Here is a 23,745-nt window from a genome sequence, read left to right as displayed (position 1 = left end):
CTTCTGAGGATTTAGCACAGTGCCTGACACACTGGAGGCCCTAAAGAATTTGTTGTGGTTGTCATTGAGCTGATTCCAATCTTAATTCACTGAACTGTACTGGCTGTTTGGATGATAACCAATGACTCCCTTGCTACATTGAAAGGAATTTCTCAGTTCTCATCCTTTTGGTCTTTTACCCTTGATTTTTGTGATTTTCCTCCCACCTCTCTCCTTCTTTGCTAACTCTTCTCATTTTATTATTTGTGGTTGTCCTCGAATTTCTTTTGTAACCCTGTTTTTCTGTATATTTCCTGATGGATTCATCTACTTCAGTGTTATCAACTATGAACTTTACGGTGGCAACTCTCATATATTTATCTGCAGCAAGATTAATCTTCCAGCCTCCAATATCTTTGGGGTTTAACCATTTTTAATTTTTATATCAGGCAGAATCACAAAGAAAAAAGATAGCACATTCAAAGTCGGTAATTTAGGATAATTTAGTAAGAGGAGTTATTTAAAAACCTGTAGACAGAGTTTAGGAGAATCAATAAGTGATGGTGCTGTTAAAGAGAAAATAAAGACAAAGACAGCAAGGATTGAGTGGTGAGAGGAAAAGTATTACTGTAAAGACGGGGACTAGATCCACTACACGACTAGGTGGGGTGAGGGTAAGGGAGGGGAAAAGTAGTATCTCTTTTTAAGCCAAAAGACCTATTGGTATTAGGAGAGTTAAAGTTCTGAGTGTTGCTGATTAGCTAGCAGTGTCCGAGCTTACCAGTTAGCTTAGTGATAGGTGGCTGGAGGTAGCTTATGCTATAGCATGGGAAGCCCATGTAGGGATTAGTTTCCATGTACCTTGGCTTCCTATAGGTACCTGCCTTGGGATTACAGTGGCCAGTGTCTCTGCTGTTTATGTGAAGAAGTGCCCAGTTCAGGATCCTCTTGTCTAGTCAGGTCCGTGCTAGCATCTGCAGGTTACGGGGCCAGACCAGGGTTTCTTAGTTAGTACTCTGGTGCTACCAACAGCCAGGAGTGATTCCTACTCCCAGGCTTAAAGAGACAGTGGACTACAGGAACCCAAAGAGGGTAGCGGTGTTATAAGAGCTGAGGCATTAGATTGAGACACAGTCTGTCGTAAAACAGCAGGCAGGGGGCTTTTCTCCATCCTCCCGTCTCCAACAGGAAACTCCAAGAAGGGATCCTATTGATGCAGTCCTTGTATGTCAGCTTCCTAGGGCTGAGAGCAGGGTGAAGAAAGGCGGAGAGCAGATCTGGAGGGACACGAGAAAAATAAATATAAAAAAGGCCCCATCAGATCTAACTCTTATCGTTTGCGTCTGTCACTAGACTGTGAGCTTCATAAAAGAGAGATGGTACCTTCATCTTTTGGGGCGTAACTTATAAAGACAAGTGCACATATGTAATGAGATACGTAAATAAATGTTTCTAAAGTCTATTTTGTCTTGTGCCCCGAATACAGGACAGGACAATCCTCAAAGTAGTTCCCAAGGGAGTCTTCTGACATTAGGCAGCAGCCATAAACCCCAGACAGTAAAGGACTCCCTTTTCTCTGACACACCTCAGAAAACTCCATGGTCTAAAGTCTGGGAAACCGGAGGAACACACGAACTGTGACTCGCAATCTGCGCCTGCGCTGCTCAAGGTAGCCTGAGGCTTCTCAGTGGAGGGTGGGGCCACGCTTAGCGTTTTAGGATTGGGCAATGGGGGCCAGAACTGACGGCGCGGAAATGACGTCAGGGTGCGCAAGCGCCGGCGGCCCTACCGCGCAGGGGCTTCTGGGTTCCGCCCGCCTTCCTTTCCACCGCCTCTCCCTTCCCCCTCTCGTCTCCGCCTCCTAGGCCGCTCAGCTCCTTGGCGTGACTCGGCACTGAGAGCCCCGGGAGAAGACGCGGCGGTCTCCACCTCCACTGTCCAGGCCTCGACCTTTCTGCGCCTGTTCCCTTCCTCTCCCGGGTCTTCTTTTTCTTCAGTTTCGAAGCCGGTGGCGTCGCGGCCGCCCTACTGGGCTCTCTGTGAAGATGGTAGGAGTGAAGCCGGTCGGAAGCGACCCGGATTTCCAGCCGGAGCTGAGCGGCGCAGGCTCCAGACTCACCGTGGTCAAGTTCACCATGAGAGGGTGAGGCGGGGTCCGAGCCCTGTAGGCCCCCGTGAGAGCGTCCATGCTTTCTTTTCACTCTTTCCCGTCCCAGCTCTTTCGCCTTCTCCTTCTGCTCCGGAATGTCCGGCGATGGCCGCTGCCAGGGTTAAGCCTCAGCTCTGGTGGGAGCCCACCTATATGCACGGGGGGAGGGGGCTCCCTGGCGGGCACGGAGGCCCGGACGGCCGCCTTCCCCAGCTCAGAAGATATCCACCCGCCCCTTTTGAACGCTCAGACGATTTCCAGCCTGTGGGCATCTCCTGCTTGCGCCAGTCCCCTTCTTCCAGGGGAGCCAGCTGTCACATGCGTTTTAGGAACTCTAAAAGCTTAACTTACTGAACATTTTAATTCTTTTCACCACCTGCATTTCTGTCAAGGCTTTGGAAGATTCATATGAGGCTATCCAGCTAATCTGCGCAGTGTTTAATCCTAAGGCTCGGCTAATGCATTTTGAATTAAGTTTCTGTTGGGTTAGGATGCTTTTTAATTTCCTTAACGTTTCTATTCCAAGTTTGGTTAGTAACTTTGTGGCTTAGGCTCTCCTATATATGCGGTTGCATCTAATAACGCAAATTACAGTACGTATGTATATATTACAGGTAAACAGGTGGCCAGACATCTGGGTTTGACCAGACTCCGTTTTTGACTTGATTTAAGAGAACAGGAATCTTGAAAGATGTTAACTGTCTTTGGTAAAACCCAACAAAATCTGTAGGTCGCAGAGCTGGCGGACCTTTTATATTGGGTGTGTAATTATGTCCTGGTGTGAGAATTACATGTTGGGACTCGGCATTGAGAACCAGGATTTCAGTAAGTGTATTTACAGATCTCCATTTGTGCATGTCAGTACCTAGTTAGAAGGATTAGAGGTCTCCACTCGATTTACCTCGACCCTCTCTGGCGTTACTTACACTTATACTAACTTGGAGCAGGGTACTAGTTGTTGTTATAAGGCTACGGTCTAACCTTCTGAGCTAACCGGCCAGCCCGGTGAATTGCTTGTATCACTGTTTATGTAACATGCTTTCTTGTCCAAGTAACCATATAAACACAAGGCAGTATTTCAAATCTTAGAGCAAAAACTGTAGTTCCTGGCACGTGGTTCAGAAAATATTGAGTATATAAGTGATGACATTAAGATTAGTTTTAGGGGATGGAGGGATGCAAAAAAAGATGAAAACAAGTTAGGGCTTATTTTTGGACCAGTTTCTCTTACACAGAATTGAAAAGGGGCATTACATTGGATTTAGTAGGGTGAAATAGAGTACTCATGTGTTATGTGGACTTTAACGTTTACTAAATTAAAGAGGGTAGGTGATTTCATATATATTAAGACATCTAAAAGGAATGTCAGAATTCTATAAATGTCTTTTCTCAGCTGTAGCAATTTTGTAATGTTTCTCTCTCTCTCTCTCTCTCTCTCTCAGCCTGGGCAGGCACGGGGAACCAGACCTTTGACCTTGGTGTTTACAAGGCCATGCTCTAACCAACTGAGCTAACTGGCCAGCCCTATCTATGTTCTTAATAATAAGGGAATACCTGTACATTTGTTGAGTATCTAGGCCATGGTGGAAAAAGGAAGAGATGATTTCAACAAGAATCTCACTTTTATTTCATTTTTCTAATTCTGGTCAGTTTGAGCATTTAAACTTTCATCCCTCAATACATTCTTTTTTCCTCCCCTTACTTTAGCAGAGAGAGAGATGATAGAGTAATAAGTAATAAATAATTTATTGGTTGAAGCAAGAAAAATGGGGAAGCATTGCTACAAAGGAAACTTTTTCATTAGCAGTGTGATGTCATTTAAATGTAAGCATAACTACAGATATTGATTGGTAAAGAACTGTGTTATTATTTACATTTAAAACAGTATTTTAATGGAGTGAAAATTATATTTTCTTTTTAAAAACTGAGGGCAAATAAATGTTTGAATTTAGAAAACTTTTAAGTTCTAACCAACTGAGCTTACTGGCCACCAGGAGAACTTTTAAGTTCAAAAGCATATTTAGGTTACATTTATTAATCTGATAAGATTGTATTTGCCTTTAAAGTTCCTTTAACGTGTTGTGTTTCTATACAAACTCATTGTCAGCGCAACCCCAGATTTTAGAGGTCAGTATTAGATCTCCATACAACAATATCCAGTAAAATTCTGTAAGAAACCTCTTAGATTAATGTTAATGTCATCCCACTTCAGGCTAAGGGCATAGTTTTCTCCAGTACCTATTTCTTTATTTCCTTTCCAAACCTATTTCAAACCTTATTCCTTATTCTCAACTTCAATGCTTTATCCAGCCTCAGTCTAAACTAATTTTACTAAAACAAGTAATTACTGTTCTCCTGTTCAAGAATCTTTGGAAGCTCTCCAGCATTTTTATTTAGGTTTTTAAATGGAGAAATATATATAACACGAAATTGACCATTTTAACCACTTTTAAGCGTACAATTCAGTAATTAAGTACATTCACAGTGTTATGCAACCATCACCACTGTTTCCTAGAACTTATCCCAGACAGAAGAAACTCTGTACTCATTAAAACAATAACTCCCCATTTCCACTTCTCCAGACACTTCTTTGTACCCATTAAGCAGTAACTACTGCTCTCTCCACCTGTCTCCCTGTTAACCTTTATTCTACTTTTCTTCTGTGTGAATTTGCTTTAGACACCTCATATAAGTAAATTTAACAATATTTGTCCTTTTGTTTCAGATTTATTTCATTTAACATAATGTTTTCAAGGTTCATCCATGTTGTAGCATGTGTCAGAATTTCATTCCTTTTTATGGCTGCATAAGATATTCCACTGTATGTGCATATCTCATTTTGTTCCTTTATTCACTTGTCGATGCACACACAGGTTGTTTTTACCTTTGGCTATTGTGAACAATGCTACTGTGGACATTGGTATACAGAGATCTCTTTGAATCTCTGCTTTTCAGTTCTTCTGGGTGTATACACAGGAGTAAGATTGCTGGATCATATGGTAATTCTGGGTTTAACTTTTTGAGGAACTGCGAAACTGTTTTCCAAAGTGGCTGCACTATTTTATATTCTTAGCAGCAATATTAGTTTTATTTATAAGTTTATAAGCAGTATAAGGATTCCAGTTTCTCCACATCCTTGTCAGCACTTGTCATTTTCCATTTTTTTAGTAGTAGCCATCCTAATAGATGTGAAGTGATATTGTGGTTTTGATTTGCATTTTCGGTAAAGATGTTGAATATCTTTTCGTGTGCTTATTGACCATTTGTATATTTTCTTTGGAGAAATGTCTATTCAAGCCCTTTGCCCGTTTTTGAATTGGGTTATTTCTGTGTTGAGTTGTAGGAGTTCTTTATATATTTTGGGCTTTAATCCTTTATTAGTATATGATTTACAAATATTTTCTCCCATTCTGTGAGTTGTCTTTTCATTTTCTTCATGGTGTTCCTTTTATGCACAAAAAGTTTTTAATTTTGATGAAGTTCAGTTTATCTATGTATTCTTTTGTTGCCTGTGCTTTTTGTGTCATATTAAATAAATTATTGCCAAATCAACTGTCTTGAAGAATTCCCCCTATGTTTTCATCTAAGAGTTTTATAGTTCGGCTCTTAAGTTTCGGTCTTTGACCCATTCTGATGTAGTTTTTATATATGGTGTAAGGTTAGGGTCTGATTCATTCTTAGGCATGTGAATATCCAGTTTTCCCAGCACCATTTGTTGAAAATCCTGTCTTTTCTCCATTGAATGGTCTTGGCATCCTTCTCCAGAGTATTTTTAAGCAATTAAAACAGTCAGCACTTACATATTGCTTAGTTTGTGCAAGGAACTTTTTTAAGAACTTAATATTGACTCATTCAGCCCTCAGAATAACCTTCAGAATTATCCCCATTTTACAAATGAAGAAAAAGTCACTGAGAGATTAAGGACCCATTCTTCAAGAAGTGCTATTTGGATTGTAAAGTGCTTTCCTTGCTCTTCCCAGCCTAAGCAGAAAGGAAATGCAGGATTACCTGTGTGTCTGCACAGAACCTGACGATTTTCAGTACGTGTTGCCTTGAATGATTTGACTACAGCTCTGCCTGCGAACTAATCTTATGAAATTAGACAATTCAGTTCATTTTTCCTTTCCTGTAAAATGGGAGTAATATGTAACCTATCCACATTATTTAGAAAGTGAAATTATGTATCTGAGTGATGTATTCTGGTAATATATTTTTAAAACAAGTGTTTCCAAATTGTTACTTCTTAAATATGTCCAGATACATTTTAGGGGTTATAAGCAGTGTCAGTTTTCGTGTTATGGTTGGTGGGTTAACTATTAAGTTAAAGGAATATACATTTTCTCCCTCATTAAATAGTATGAATGATTTTTACCTTGAATTGGTGAGTGTATCACTTTTGTAGATAATGTTTACCATGTATTCAATTTTCTTAAAGCAAGTCTTACTTTGTAGTTGGTTAGTTGTTATTTTTACCATCCAAGTAGGATGTCATTGTATATGTGGATGGTGATTTCTAACGGTTATGATAGCATGTCCAAATAATACATTAATTATATATATATATTATTTACATATCATAAAATTACTAAGGACTGAGGTAACAGTGTTAGCAGGTATAAAGTTAGGGCTTACAGACTCCTCGAGTCTGTTGCACATATTGGGTTACAAACCCTCCATATGCAGGTCTGTGAGCTAGGTAATAAAAAAAAAAGGTTCTGGGAGCCATAGGTATAGAAAAAGGAATAGGTTTTATTCATATCTAGGAGCAACTATCCTAGTGGCTTCTCTGGGAGTTCTGAGAAGCACTGTGGATTAGAGCTGTTGGTCTTTTATACTTAAGTCCCCAACCCTGGACACCTGGGTGCCCATGCGCAACTTAAGTAGTAACAAGGAACACCTGAGGATATTTACAGCAAATGCTCAGCAAGGTTCTGAACATCTGAGGGGCCCTGACATTTTCCTGTTTTTCCCAACAGCAGGCATAATAGTCTGGAAGAACCAGGCAGGTGGTGTTGGTGAATGAAGTAGGTAACTGTAAGACTAGGGAATGCTGAGGCCCTGGAGCAAACTTTTTTACTGAAAGTTTACTTATTGAAAATTTACTTTTTATTGAAAAAGTAAACCTCTAATTGAAGTATATAACAGGTACACAAAAATTAAGTGTATACTTTGATAAATTTTCCAGCTGATCACATCTGTTGGTATTACCAACAACTAGATTAAGAAATAGATAATTACCAGCAGCCCCAAGCTTCCCCCACCTTCCAGGTTCCTTCCCATGACTCTTGAATTTGAATTCTAACACTACAGATTAGTTTTGCCTGGGTTTGAACCTTATAAAAATGGAATCATACAGTATTATAGTCTGTCTGGCTTCCTTTCAAGAGCATATAAATAGTTTAATCTTGGCAATTAATTTAGAAATAGCAACAACAAAAGGCACTGTGTAGGTAATGGTTTGGAGTTTTTGGAATAGCAGGTAAGAGTTGGGTTCTGAGATAAAATTCTAGTTTAGTACTTCTTTGTCCTCAGAAGTTGTAAAGCTTGAATGAGGGGACAAGAGTTCAAGGGTTTTGTGAATTGCATAACATGTAGTAAGTGCCCAATTAATGCTAGTTATTTTAAGTAATTAATAGAACCAATTATGATTATGCCTTCCCATTAGTAAATATAATACATCCAGAAATTGCCTATTTTTAAATTATACCAGCAGAAAAGTAAAACTTTTAAAATGTGGCTTTAGAAAGCACATACATTTTCTTTATCCCTTTACCAGCTGTATGTATTTACCCAATTTATTGCTCCAGATAGAGCACTGGCTACTTGTAGCAAATAAGGAAGAACAATTAGCAAGTTCATGAAATAGAATTTATTTTATATTATGACCATAAAGACAAATCTTATTTACTTACTAGTCAGAACTTAATGTAAAGCTTTTAAAGAAATCTTATCTTGGATAGTATTTAGAAATTGACTGTTATACAGTCATGGCCCTGCCACTAACTAGGGTGTTTGTTCTTGCTTAACTTTTCTGGTCTTTGGTTCTTATCAGGTAAGTTGTGTTAGGTTGCATCAGTTTTACAGTTTAGTTCTGTGGATTTAGTTTTTTATGTATTGTAGAAAGCTAGAGGTTTGTCTGCTATATTCTCTTTTTCTCAGAAAGCATAATTTTAAATCCTTCTTACATAACCATTTTATGTATTGGATTGAACAAACATACTTTAAGTCAAAGAAGTTCAGAGTAGAAAAATAACATTTTCCCCCTTTGTTTTTAAACCTCTGGTCTAGATGATCTCTGAACCATTTTACAACAAGACCAAAAATCCTGGATTGTGCTAAGGGCTGCTAGTCAAGGTCTGTGCAAGAGAAAAAGGTATAATTCTGAAATTCAGACACATGGGGTGCATAATATTTTAGAGCTGGAAAAGGTTCTTGGAGAATTTAGTACTCATTTTATACAGAGAAATCAGGTGACTTGTTCCTGATCTTAGCTAATGGAAATTTGTTTGCTCTTGAATGCTAATGTTAAGGTAGGCAAACTTCTTATTTAAAATAACTAATCAGTTCATTTGAATGATTGTAGTGTGGATAGTATGCTGCCATATGTATTTGTGCTTTTGTATATATTTGTGCTTCTCTGCTCAAAGACTTAAAGTTCCAACCTATGATGGCTAACTAAAACTAAACAGAGGATCTAGATAAGGTAAAATCTTGAAAGGAAACAGTTACTTGCTTGGTAACCATTATTTTAATAAAGTCTGTTCAGCTACAAGAAGCATTTCTTTAACACCAGTTAGCTCATACATGATTGAATGGAGAGATGATGTCAGTATAATGTGGAAGTTGTGGTGGTTCATATTTGATTTTTCTAGGTAGTGGAGAGCAGAAATAGAAATAAAACCTTTAGCTGGAAGGAGAAAAGCCCTCAGCCACATAGGCAGTTTCCTTTTCAGGTTTATTTTAAGAAAGTTAAAGTTAATAGAATTAAATATGAGCGCCTGCACCTAGCACTTGATGGCCACAGGTTTTCATTTTCAGCATTGTATTTCCTTCAGTCTCTACCTTAATGGCAGCACAGCTGGCTCAGGGCTCCCACTTCCATCTGCATTGTCACAACACCTGTAAGAATCATTTCCACGTGATCGTTTTTGTTCATTTTAAATATCCCCTGAGGTAGCCTCCAGGTCCGAACCACCTTCTGGGATGTCCAGTTACTTCCTGAGTCCTCCTTACTATTTTTTTTAGTGATCTTGTTACAAAGTTGCATGGGTTTCAACTGGTTTGCCTCAAGCTTATTTTTCCGTAAATCCTCTTATTTTGAGTGCATGCTTTTGCCGAAGGGTGGTTTTTAAGAATGGGTATGTTGTGTTATAGCATGAATCCCTGTGTCATTTGTGACACCTGTTTAAATACAGTTAACATTAAATTCTCTATTCTCAACTTATTTAATGTTTTTAAATAAAAGCACCTGTTTGTCATACAAAAGCAAAGGATGCAGAATTATGGATACTTAAAAAAGTCTTTTGTAAACTATTTTCTTTTTCCTAATCCCACTTTGCAGATGTAATTAATATTAATTGTTTATTGTGTCCCTCGAAACTTTTAAAATATGCATTTATGTATATACATAGTTTTTAAATGTGATCATAGAGAACAGAGAGCATTTTATCAGGAGACTTGTCCCTCCCTCCCCTCCCAACAGTACAAATTACCCACCGGTGTGGATATGTAATAACTTCTTAAACTATTTTTCTGTTGTTTGCCATTTAGATTGTTTCTAATTTTTTACTGTTACAAACAGGTTAAGTTGAACATCCTTTTATGAGGGGATCTTCAAAAAGTTAATGGAAAGATTCGTCTTATTTTTTAATTTAATTTTTTTATGAACTTTTTGAAGTACCCTCGTACATATTATTGTGAAATTGAGTAAATGTAGTTAAAATAGAATAGACTTTTAGATGTGAGATTGTTGAGTCTTGGGTGTGTTCATTTAAAATGGATTTCTAGGGCTGGCTGGTTTGCTCTTTTGGTAGAGCATGGTGCTGGTAACACTGAGATAACAGGTTTGGGTGCTCATACTGGCCAGCCACAAAAATAAAAAGGATAGGTATGTCTTAATTAATGGCCTTTCAAAAAGGGTGTACCAATTTATATTGCTATCCATAAAGTTTAAGACTAACTAGTTTTAGTTGACTGTAAATGTTTATTTCATTATAATTTTTTTCTCTGAGCCTATGTGAGGTTTGTTAGAAACAAAAATATTTTCAGAAGCACTAAATTTAATATTTAAGAACTTAATAGTTATTTTCTTAGCTTTTTGGTGTGAGGCTTCAGGATGACACAGGATGAAAATGCTGATTAAAATATGAATGAAGAGTCATTCACAACTTGTTTCAACATTTATTTTTATTTTGTGCTTTAGAATTTGCTTTTCCTTATGTTCCTGTTTGCTAAAGCCAAGATTTTTTCATTTTTGTGAACTTTTATTGAGATATAACATACCTAGCACACAATTATAAATGTAAAATTATAGATAAAAATTCAATGAAATTTTGCAAATGGAACACACTTGGGTAATCAGCTTCCAAACAGACCATTACTAGCCTCTTGAAGTCTCTCTCCTGTCACTAACTCCCACTAAGGTAACCATTGTCCTGATTTATAATAGCATTGATAGATTTTGTCTGTATTTGCACTATGTATAAATGGAATCATATAGTGTACACTTGTATTTGATTTCTTTCCTCAACCTTATTTGTAAGGTTTATCCATGTTTTTGCATGAGGTCTTATATCAGTCATTTTCATTATTGTATGTATTCCATTGCATGAATAACTACGATTAATTTACCCATTTTACTGTTGACAAGGTTTTGGGTAGTTTCTATTAGAAATATTACTACGATTAATATTTTTTCAGTGCCCTAAGGTGAATATTTCTGTTGGATATATACCCAATGAAAGGTCATAAGTACGCATTAAGTATAGCTTTAGCAGATACTGCCAGTTTCCTTTTTTTACCTGACGTGGTTATACCACTGTGCACTGTTACTAACAGTATATGAAAGTTGAGTTGCTCCACGTTCTTGAGACTGTGTCATTCTTTCTTGTTTTAGTTATTTTGGTGGTGGTGATTCTAATTTGTATTTCCCTGGTTTCCCTAGTGACTAATGAAATAGATGCCTGTTCTTTTTGGGGGTGTCTTGTTCTTATTGATTTGTAGGAGTTCTTTACATATTGCAGGTATAAGTCTTTGATATGTTTTGCAAATATTTTTGCCCAGTCTGTGAGCTGTCTTTTTACTCTCTGAATGGCATCTTTTGATAAATAAAAGGTCTTAATCTTAATATCTTCCACTTTATCAAATGTATTTCAATATATCAATCCTTTTCATGTTCTGTTTAAGAAATGTTTGCTTACACCAAGGTTTTGAACGTGTTCTCTATATTTTTTCCTAAATCCTTTATTATTTTACCTTTTACATTTAGATCTGCAGTCCATCTGGAATTGGTTTTTGTGAATAGTGGAAGGTGTTGGGGGGTCGTTAAGATTCTTTTTTTTTTTTTTTTTTTTGCCTACGTGAATATCTAGTTGATCCAACACTATTTATTGAAAAGACCCCGTGTCAACTTTTTTATATAGCAGCTTACTGTAGGTGGGATGGGTTTGTTTCTGGACTCTATTCTTTCTACATTAGTTTGTTTATCCTTATACCAGTACTGTGTACTCTTAATCAATAAAGCTTTAAAATAGTTCTTAATAACTGGTAATGTAATTTCTTCAGCTTTGAACCTCAAAATGGCTTGGGCTGTCCTTTGAATTTCCCTGTAAATTTTAGAATTTAAATTTCTTAATTTCCACAAGAAAAACTGCTGGGATTTTACATCAACTCTAAAGATCAAATTGAGAAGAATTGATATCTTGGCAACATTGAGTTTTCCAATTCATGAACATAGTATATCCCTCCATTTATTTAGGTTCTCTGTAGCTTCGGTGATAACAAAGTGATAACAAAGCTGGAAGACTTAACATTATTAGACGTGAAGACAATAGAATATTTGTACTCATTAATATAATGTGGTATTGATACAAATGTGTATAAACCCAGTGGAAAAGACAAGAGAGTCTCAAGCCAGGAATATCAGTGTTTGTTTCATCTTATTTTATGTTTTAACGACAAGTGCTTTAGAGCTTAAATCAATCTATTCTTTGGTGTTATTTTACTGAATATCTCTTTTTCCTTTCTCATAGGTGTGGACCATGTTTGAGGATTGCTCCAGCATTCAGTTCTATGAGTAACAAATATCCACAGGCTGTTTTCTTGGAAGTCGATGTACATCAGTGTCAGGTAAGGGAGAGGATTTCTTTTCTTTTTAATTTACCCTTGAATCAGTTTGAAATCAAGCATTAATATCCTTCATTTATCTCTTTATGTACATAATACTTATTCCTTTTTAGATAGGACAGTGTTATGGTGACATGATTATTACAGATGTCATTATGGATACATTAGTTAAGAAGGGCTGCATGTTATTTGCTTCGGATATGTATTAATATCCTTTGGATATAAAGTTTATATGATGTTGATAAACTAATAGGTCACCTGGCAGTTGTGTGTTTTACATTTCTTTGTTTACCTTTTGCAAATCTAGAATTATATCTTCTATTACTGAGGCATTGGTTGATTCTTGGTTATAGTTTGGCAGGGAATTCTTGGTTATAGTTTGATTTGAATTAATCAGTTTGTAATCTTCAAAGCTGCATACTCAGCAGAAACTTTAAAATTTTGTTTACTGTTGAATGAGCCACAGTGTTGTAGATAAATTGCCCTGATTACTTAGTTGGAATGGCTACATGACATTTCTGTATTTGCATATATAGAATATGGGGAATTACTAAGAAAAAATGGATATTGGAAGGCTCTTTCAACACTAAATATATTATAGAGTCTTTAGTTCTAAAAGTAACAGCTCTGCAGATCTGTAACAAGGTTTTTTTTTTTTTGGTGAGACTTTATCTTTGCATTTCTGAGTGTGGAAAAAATTTTAGAATATTATGTAGTTTATAGTTAGTAGTCTGGTGTAAACCCTTATTACATGTTTATGTTTCAGTACCTAAGTCACTTTGGACTGCATCACTGGCCATTATTTCAAGTGTTCACTATGTGAAAGTGCTTTCTTCTGGAGCTGTGCTGTCCAGTATGGTAGCCACTAGCTACATGTGGTTAGATGTAGCAAACCAAATTGAGATGTGTTGAAAGTATGAAATACACATTGAATTTTGAGGACTCAGTATGAAAGAAAAAATATAAAATATTTCATTATCTTTTATGTTTATTATTTTGAAAATATATTGGGTTCACTAAAATATATTATTAAAATTGATTTTACTTTTTTCTTTTTACTTTATTATGGATACTAGAAAATTTTAAATTATATATGTAGCTCACATTTGTGTCTTGGGTCATATTGCTTTTGGACAGCACTGTTCTAAAGGATCAATCATAGTGTTTTTACTTATGAGGCTTGGAGGAGAAATTCTTATATTTGTGCTTTTTGTCTTTAAACATCATAGATTAGATATCTCTTCATAGTATTTGAATATGTAAGGTGACACATTTGCTTTACTATTTCCTTTGTATTTGTCATGAAAAGTTTAAACCATGATACTCAATGGTTATTAGCTAATTTCTACTTAGTAGTTAGTCTTATAAAATTGTGGAGCTAGGGTAGAATTTAAAAAGATAGCTGTTGTAATGTTTCCGATGGGTAACCAGAAGTCATTTCTGTAAGAGTGAAAATTGGGGGTGGGTTGCAGTACAAAAGACATTACCTTCTTTTCATGGGCAGATTTGCTACTGTTTTTCAAATATGTACTTTTTCCTAGTACCAGTGATTTGACTTATCAATACCCTTCTTGGTTACTCCTTCTGAAAAATAATATGTAATTATTAGAGAGCTCTTTGGTACAAACCACAGTTTCTGTGTTGGAATCTTATTGTTCTTCTGGATGAGGTATTTAATAGTAAAACTGATAAAAATGTAGTGCTGTACTTCATTGTGTGTGTAAGGGTAATGTAGCAGTGCCCCGATGGGAACTCTCTTAGGAATAGGGCTGTTTTCCTTAAATAACACTTAGGAATACATTATTTTACATGTTTTTAGTTCATATTTGTGATATTTAACTTCCATTAAGGAATGAATGAATAAAAGTGATTTAAGATTTGTTTTAAATCATAACAGTCTAACTTGCCAATTTTAGGGAACAGCTGCCACCAACAATATATCAGCAACGCCTACATTTCTGTTTTTTCGAAACAAAGTGAGAATTGATCAGTATCAAGGAGCAGATGCTGTGGGATTAGAAGAAAAAATCAAGCAACACTTAGAAAATGACCCTGGAAGCAATGAGGACACAGATATTCCAAAAGGCTATGTATGTAGACTGAAAAGTGAATTCATGATATAATATCTTGCATTGTTCATTATTTGGTTAAAATGAAATTGACTACATTTTCATGTTTTATCTCTTACTGGTTGAGAGTACTTTCAAATAAGAACTTTCAAACTAAATTTATTAGCTTAATGATTGAGTTTTGTCTGGGTGCTTGTTACAACCGTAAGCCCCCATCATGAATCATTTTTTCTAAGTTTCTCCTGCTAATTTTCTTTGCCATTTGTTCTTTATATGTTTTGCGAACTATTTTAATAGCCATTTTAAATGCTCATTTTATGCCTTTTCCCCCCAAAAGTGAAAAAATATACATTAGAAAATTTTTTCATTTTTTGACAATTATGTTAAATGACTTGTAAATTTTAATGTATGACCATTATATACTGAACTCCCTTTGCTACCACTTGCTTCTTATAGTTTTCTCTTTTTAAATTTATCCCCTTTTTTCTCACACCTATTAAAAAAGAAGTCTAGTTACTGATTTTGTTTTAGAATCAAAGACTTTAGTATCACATACATTTTTCCAAGTTTTAAGAGTGAGTTGTCATTCTAAACAATAACTTAAAGACTTAAGAACTTAAAGATAGCATCTTTATGATTTGAGAGTTATTCAGGAAGAAAGCAAAATACTGAAGTAGCACTTCATAGTAATAGATTTGTCTATGCAAATTGTTAAATCCTGCATACTACAATATGTATTTAATTTTTCTGGTTATAAAGTTACTTTACTGGCAGGTCAAAGAATGAACTTTTTAAAAATAAGTTTTACCCCAAGTTAAAGGTAATATATTAAAGAATGTATATCAAGTACATATTAAAACAGATTTATGTCATGGAGCCACAAGTCCTTTCTGTGAGTCCTTTAAATTCATTCAGAATAAGGAGAATCTATAGTCAGGTAAATATGAGAGTATCTTATTGTGTGTGTATAGAGAAGGGTGTCAAAAAATCTATAACATGATGGTGGCATTAATTATTTTAAGTTAGCGAAGTACAATTAGCATTTATTTAAAATAGAAATGTAATTTGAATTTGTAATATCCATTTAGAAAGTATGAATATGTTGTTTAAGTCAGGGTTGTGACACCTTTTGGAAAATTTTGAAATCATTTAACTTGTACACTGTTGTGTTTACATCTCTGTATTTTTTTTTCCTTTATTACTAAAGGATGTTTACATGAAAAAGTCTTATGAGCGCAACAGTCCTGCTGCTTAGCTACAGGGATACTTCTTTACACATCAGCTAAGTGTGATATCAGTTCAGGTAGGAAATAAGCAGGAAAAATGAAGTTTTAAGAAATAAAAATTTAATTTTCATGCAAAAGTTATAGATAAAATGTGAAAAGCTATTAAAAACATTTTCATTTTTTTCCATCAGGTGTCAGTCAAGACATGAAGGTTTTGAACAATTTAGGTCTTACTGGGTTATTAAATTATAAAACTGGTAATGTGTTCCCAAGAATGTAATTGTTCTTACAGCACAAATAGCAACATAATGGGAGTAGAGTCACTGAATGAAAACTTGTTTCTTAGGTAGATTTAAATATAAGCATTACAAAAATATATACAATTTTTCATAATCATGGGTTTCTTGGAATAGCATTTCAGTCATTATGTTTTAACACTCAGAGGCTATACAATTATTGATTTTACACATCCTATTGTTTTGAAACTCTTAATATGGGAGCCAGAGTAAGAGAGTATGAGGAATTTTTTAAAACATTCTTAAGAATGAACAATTTTTTTTTTTTTAAAGATGACTGGTAAGGGGATCTTAACCCTTGACTTGGTGTTGTCAGCATCACGCTCTCCCAAGTGAGCCATGGGCCCACCCGTAAGAATGAACAATTTTAATTCACTTTAAAAACAGGCATACATGTGTCTCTTTGCAGGGGGTGAGGGGGTTGAAGTATTGCAAAAGATGTAGGTAGGATCCTCAAAAGGTTAATAATTATAATAGATTCTTATTCAGAAGAGAATGCTTTTGTGAATATAATGAATGACTTAATTTTTAAAAATGCCTGTTGAAGTTTGGAAACATGTAAAACATTGTATCTCCTCTCCCCTATTTGCTAAGAGTAGTTTGTATATAGTATGGGTCAAATAGCTCCCTGCATGCCCTCTAAATCAAGCCTTCTTCTCTCCAGAAGTTTGAATGCTGGGCATTCTTGAGTCGAACTTGCATTGGCTTGTTTTTCTGAATCTTTAGGCTTGTTAGTGTATTTCAGTATTCTGATCTGTGAACTATAAGTTTTGGTCTGCAAATTTGTCATCACCAAAATGAAATCAAACTTTATATAACCCTAATTTATGTTGTAAGTAGACAAACCTTTTTTTTTTTTTTTTTTTAACCAAAATTCGATCTTTATGTAGTAAGTAGACAAAGGTTTCTTGAACCAAAACCTTGGAAAGGTTTTTCTAACTTCCTTGTGTGTCTTGTGTTAGATTCCCCAAAAAAAGGATGAAACTTATTTAAAACAAACAAAAAAGATCTACAGAGTAGTACAACAGACTAATGTATACCCTTCACTTGTGTTCATCAGTTGTAAATATTTTACTATTTTGCTGTGTCTTGCTATCTGCTTTAATTGTTTGCAGAATCATTTACAAGTTATAGACATCATGATGGTTTCTCACTAAATATTTAAGAATGTAGCTCCTAAGAACAAGAATATTCTCCTATATAACCATGATGCTATTATTACTCTTAAGAAATTTAATATTGATACAATATCTGTAACTTCCTATATCTATATTTACTTAATTATTCTCCAAATGTTCTTTATAGCTGTTTTTCTCCCATCTAGGATAAAATCAAGGATTATGTGTTGCACTTAAGTTGTCAGTTCTCTTCAGTGTTTTTTAGAAACTTTTCACTCTTTTCTTTCATGACCAAATTTTTTGAAAGTGTAAACCAGCACAAGTCTAATAATATGGTAGCCACTAGGCACATGTGTCTATTGAACATTCATTATGTGACTTGTACAACTGAGGAACTGAATTTTAACCTAATTTTTATTCAATTGTAAATTGCCACACGAAGCTAATGGCTGTCTTATTGGACAGCGCAGGCCTAGACTTTTATCTGGATTTATCTGATCGTTTTCTCATAATTCTTTCCTTGTTATTGGCAGGTTGATTACATAGTTAGTAATATTTATTTTTCATTGTATGTTTTCAGAATATGTCAGTATGCAATTATATCATATATGCAATATAATGCCAGTTTGTCCCAGTGTGGTACAACAAAACACTAATGCAGCTATTTAAATGTGATTCCTGTTTTCTGTGCTCCACAATAAATAAAAATAAAAATTATTTTAAAGAATTGACACATTTAGTTTATTTTCACCGTTAAGGTATTGGAAGTATGACTGTAATGTTGTCTTCTTGCCTGGGGTCTTAATCCTTATAGTTTTGATGAGGCATTTAAGTAGAGCGGTAGACACAAACATTTAAAATATTTTGTCAAAACTGCCCTTTCAGGGCAAATGTTCATGAAGTTCAGAATACTTCCACTATAATAGAACTTTGCTCTGTAGTTCTCCTTTTTTTCTTCTCCATCTTTTTAAATAGGCTACAATATGTTATCCTGCATAATATATTTACATAACATTTTGGCTTTGAAAGCATTTAGGCTGTTCCATGAATAATAAGGGGTCTATACTAATGGATTATTACCATTCTGATATTTATTTGACATGCAAAAAGTTTTCTTCAGTCTTTCAGAACTACGTACATGTGTACTAGTATACTTTGGATAAAAAAACATAATGAAGACCTTTTGTGATAGGTAGGTGAACATGCAACTGATAGTCTGTAATACTTGGTAAACTTTAAAAATAGTCCTTGTTTGGGCCGAGCCTGTGGCGCACTCGGTAGAGTGTGGCGCTGGGAGCGCCGCGACGCTCCCGCCGCGGGTTCGGATCCTATATAGGAATGACCGGTGCACTCACTGGCTGAGTGCCTGTCACGAAAAACCAACAACAACAACAACAAAAAAAAAAAAAAAAAAAAATAGTCCTTGTTTAATAGATGAATGGATACTTTTCTAGAAAAAAAGTTTACCAAAATCAACTCCACTGGAAATAGAACACTTAAATAGGCCAATTACCGTAGAGAAATAGAAGAAATAGTAAAAGATCTCTTCCGTAAAGGCTCATAAGATTTCATAGGTAAATGTTGCCAAATCTTTAAAAATCAGGTAATCTAGTGTTTACTGTAACTATTTAGGAACGTAAATAAAAAGAGAGAAAACTTCCAAATTTCTTTTGAAGCAAATATGATATTGATCCCAGTATCTGACAAAGTATGCACCAAAAAAGAAAGCCCCAGACTAGTTTCAACTATGAATATTGGTGTTAAAAATCTTAAATAAAATGTTACTAAACAAAATCCAACAATGTAATGGTACATTAAAAAAATACTATCATGCTCAAAATTGGGTTTATTTCAAGCATGCAAGAAATGTTTACTGTTAGGAAGTTCATTTATATAATTTGTCTTATTAATAGAGCTAAGGAGAAAAAGATCACGATCTCCAAATATTCAGAAAAGGCATTTGACAAAATTCAACATCTATTTATTCCTAAAGCATTGAATAAAATGTTAATGGGGAAACAATAGAGGCATTCCACTAAAGTCAGAAACAAGATAAGCATGACCATTGTCACCACAACTCTTTCATGCTGTGTTGGAAGTATGTAAGTATTAGCCAACACAGTGTACAGGAGACAGGAATATGCTGACTGACACCACAGAGAAGCAACCAGCAATGTCCAGAGTATTAAGAAATCTATAGCCTAAGGGACAGTATAGATTAAAAGAGATTTAAGAAACATTTTAATAAAATACAATGTTTATTCTTTTTTTGGATCTTTATTCTGAGTCTGACAAACTAAAACATTTAGGAGATAGTTTGAAATTTGAGCACCGATATTTGATGATATTAAAGTATTCATTATTTTAGTTGTGATGATATTAAGGATTATCTCTTTGAAACACACTGAAATATTTATGGATGAAATGAAAAGGTGTCTAAATGTGTTTCAAAATAATCAGGAGGAGGGTTAGGATGTGGTTGGGTGTAAAGATGAAATAAGAGTGGCCATGAGTTGATGATTGTTGTAGCTAGGGGTGATAAGTACATGGAGTTAACTATATTATTGTATTTATGTATGTTTGAAATTTTCTGTAATAAAAACATTTCAAGTCCTTGTTTGCTACTCATCTTAAATCTAACCTCTATGGATATAGGTTTAGAGTCCATGGTCACTAGAAGAGGAAGATAGGCTTTTTTGGGTCTTACACATTTTAATTTGCATGTTTTTCACAACACTCACTTAAAAGTATAAGTCAACGTTTTGTAATCTTAATGTTAAAGACTTAGTTTCTGATACTTTACTGAATGGACTAAGCCAAGATTTGGCTTTAATAATTAGTGGTAGATCTGAGTCAAAAGTGAAAAGGAAAGGACTATGATAAAAGTTTTAGTAATTGTTTTAAAAGAGAAGTTTTCTTTAAAACTGCACAGTCTAGAGAGAATCACATGTTTAAATTTTTTATTAACATTTTTATACCAAATTCAGATGCTTTGCTTAAAGTCTTAATTTATTTCAGATGGATTTAATGCCTTTCATTAACAAAGCTGGTTGTGAATGTCTTAATGAAAGTGATGAGCATGGATTTGATAACTGTTTAAGAAAAGACCTGACCTTCTTGGAATCTGACTGTGATGAACAGGTAATTAAATGCTTAATTTTTTTTTTTTTTTTTTTTTTTTTCCTGCTAAAAGCTTTATTGCCACTTGGTCTAATGATTGGGAGAAGGCTCCAAGTTAAGACTTGTAGGGATTATCCCTTTTTACGCCTGCTCTTCTTTTTCATGTTCCCATCTCATGGTTTATGCCTCTCCTTCCCAGGTGATCACTTCTTTCTTTCCTTTTTATACCTTTCAGTTTCTATGACTCCTGTCTTTTGACCATACAGACCCACTACCTTTCTCTGTTCTTCTGTGCAAACTGCTAGGTCCACTAAGGACAATTATAGAATACTTGAATTAGCTCCACTGCTGAATTGAGCTATCACGATTGTTTGGCCCTTTTGTTTGTCCTTGACCTGCCTTCGCTATGTTTTTCCCACCCAGATAAGTCTGAGAAATAGACTGATAGATGAGCACTCCACATGTGGCTAGACCCTCATTCCTAGATACAAATCTGTATTGTATTCCCTATGCTTCTCTGTACTGTCCTTGTCACAGAGGAAGTAGGGTATTACCATCTTGATCAAGCCATCTTTATCTTCATGCTGGCTGTTATTTTCCTTAATTTGCTTTCTGTTCTATTGTCTGGTTTGTTCCTCTTTCAGTTCATCTTCTACATGGTCACAAAAGATATTTTTCTAAAGTGTAAATCTGCATTTTTCTCTATCTTAAAAGAGTTAAATGATTCTTCACTGGCTTCAGGAAAAGGATGTCTTGCTGACTTAATCTGTTTCTAGCTTTCCAGTCTCACCTCCTGCTCTTCACTTGCAGTTCAGTTCCCTAAACATAAAAGTATAAAAAGTACTGGTGCAACCAAAGGAAATAGTCTGGTTATTTTCTTATGTAGACAGATCACAATATGATTCTGAAATCATAAATCTAAATCCTATCTTTTTTTGTTTTACCCAGAGCCACCTTATTATACAGCTTTGAGAGCATCATTTAAACTGTAAATGGTTCCCTAAAAATAATGCGATGGTGCGTACTAGCAGGACTGGCTACAGTCTCCCTAAAATCTTCTTGCAGGGAAATCTTCCTTCCATGGTAGGGGCGTAGGTACTTAAATCAGACACAATTTTGGCTGGAAAGAAGATTGAGTGAATGACTCAAGAGTTTCTGAGAGACAGGCACAGTGTTTCATATCCCAATTCCCTTATGTGGCCTTCTAGATTCAGTTTGTCAAATGAGTTTAAGATGGAGGTTTGGTGAGTACTGTAGAGCTCTAAGAGTCCTACTCTCTTGAGTTTTGGATCGGAGTCCATTTGAGGGCCAGTCTCTCTGTATAACCTGTGCATTGTCTTCAAATTGTCAAGTGATACATATAGCAAATCATCCTATATGCTAAAATATATAGCTTAAATTTTATTTTAATTTGAGGATTTTGTTTGATTTGTTGGAAAGCAGGTTGCTTGTCAGTTTATAGGTCACAAGACCTTAGGTTCTTATGCATAATTTTAATATGCATTTAATTTAATTTTTTTTTTTGCCATTTCATTATATAAATAATTGATTGTGGTATTTCTTATTGTCAGTCTAATAAGTTACTTTCAACTTACTGATTTTCCGTATTACATTGGTTTTGTTGGATAAATTAGATATTTTTCTGACTCTGTTATTTTAATCCTGCTAAGGCATTTTGTGTATTTAAGGTATTCAAGAGCCCTTTTAAAATCAAACATTTTTCCACAGCTACTTATTACTGTGGCATTCAATCAGCCTGTTAAGCTTTATTCCATGAAATTTCAAGGACCAGATAATGGTAAGTAAAGGACAGCTTTTCTCTAAGGTAACTTTCTGATTTATAGACCTCTTAGCATTTATTTGAAACCTTTTATTAAATAAAAGTAGATATTCCTTGTTTTAGGAAGGAGTGAAGTCGTTTTTGGAACAAAGCAATGATATAAATGAATAGGGGAAATAATGTGAGATTATTAGGGACTGAAAGTAAAAAAAGGAAGAGATATTTTAATTTATTTCTTTTCTAAATTTTTTTTTTAATTTGATTGTTTCCTTTTAAAAACTACTGCCTCCTTTCTTCCAACTAGTATTCTAAAACTGTAGGTTCTAAGCAGCCATTTTTTAGAATCAAATCTGGGATAGATTTATTTCAACCCCCTCATAAATGATAAAACTGAGGCTCCAGATTTTCCTATTTGTGCTCCATTAATAGTATCATCTTTATATCTATGCATGTAAGCACAGGATCTCTCTCTTTGGAAAATAAAAAATTTTTTCTTCACCTCCCTCCCCCCCTTTTTGTTTTTGTTGAGTTTTTTTTCTTTTTTTTTTTTGGAGGGCGTGGGTAGGAGAGTATAGACTATGGTTTTCTTTTTCAAAGAATTGATTTGGGAGAAACAGCCAGAGCCCTATTTATGAGATAGATTTTCTTATTTATTAATCTAAGTTTTTATATGTGAATAATTTTTTTATTAATAAAGTTGTGCTTTTCTGAAATACAAAGTATTTCTATAAGCAAATGCTATAGAATTGAGTGTTGATATTCCTTTATCAGATACAATGTGTGTCTTAAATTATACCCTGAAGTTAAAGGGGTTAATTTAACATGTGGTCTTAACCACTGAGCACATCCTATTCTAATTCCTAAAATGAAATTTGGCAATTTTTATGATTAATTCCCTTTTGGCTAAATATAGCCACTGATAATGTTTCCCTCCCGAATAAAATGTACCAGTTATTGGCAACTGCAAGGCCTAGCTCAAATGTTATTTTTAATGAAACTTTCTGTTAACTTTCATATACTGTCAATTCATGCCACCTTCCTTATACCTCCTCACCAGTGACATTACATTTATTATAATATGTCTTTTGTAGTTGAGGGCAAGGACTGTGTGTGTATATACAAGAATGCATGTATGCATGTGTACGTATGTGTTTTAATGTCATTCCTAATATTTAGTGTAGTGCTGGCAAGACCAAGAAGGTAGTGGTAAATATGTATTCGGGGAAGAAAAGATTGACTGTGAAAATACTCAGACATTCTTAGAAGTCCTAACCATGGAGGTGTACAAAGGTATATATGTATAGTGTGTGTATGTGTCTACAATGTTAGTGTAAGAATAAAGGAAAGACAGTATAATATGTCTGTGGTTTTTAGCATTTCATTTTATTCTATCATTTTTAGGTCAGGGTCCTAAATATGTAAAAATTTTTATCAACCTACCCCGATCTATGGATTTTGAAGAGGCAGAAAGAAGTGAACCAACTCAAGCTCTGGAGCTGTCAGAAGATGATATTAAAGAAGATGGCATTGTCCCGCTTCGTTATGTTAAGTTTCAGAATGTTAACAGTGTAACTGTAAGTAGTATTTCATTCAGATATATTTAATGGATTTGTGGGTACCTATGCCATCTTCAGTATCCTAGGTGATTCTAAATAATCCTTTAA

General features: G+C 34.9%; 1 protein-coding gene across 3 annotated transcripts in view; it reads left to right on the top strand.

Annotated features, from left to right (window-relative positions):
• Positions 1-1,808: 1,808 nt before the first annotated feature.
• TXNL1 (thioredoxin like 1) overlaps positions 1,809-23,745 on the top strand; it is a 32,263-nt gene continuing 10,326 nt past the window's right edge. For all 3 annotated transcript variants that reach the window (XM_063076858.1, XM_063076857.1, XM_063076859.1), the window contains exons 1-6: positions 1,809-2,122; positions 12,379-12,475; positions 14,389-14,562; positions 20,200-20,322; positions 22,030-22,099; positions 23,483-23,655. In XM_063076858.1, coding sequence (XP_062932928.1) covers positions 2,025-2,122; positions 12,379-12,475; positions 14,389-14,562; positions 20,200-20,322; positions 22,030-22,099; positions 23,483-23,655 — 735 coding nt within the window. In that variant the 5' untranslated portion in view covers positions 1,809-2,024. The remainder of the gene's footprint in view (positions 2,123-12,378; positions 12,476-14,388; positions 14,563-20,199; positions 20,323-22,029; positions 22,100-23,482; positions 23,656-23,745) is intronic.

The sequence above is a fragment of the Cynocephalus volans genome, chromosome 13 (assembly GCF_027409185.1).
Source record: "Cynocephalus volans isolate mCynVol1 chromosome 13, mCynVol1.pri, whole genome shotgun sequence".
Classification (NCBI taxonomy): domain Eukaryota; kingdom Metazoa; phylum Chordata; class Mammalia; order Dermoptera; family Cynocephalidae; genus Cynocephalus; species Cynocephalus volans.
The sequence above is the reverse complement of the archived record's forward strand: the minus strand, read 5'-3'. Positions and strand labels throughout refer to the sequence as shown.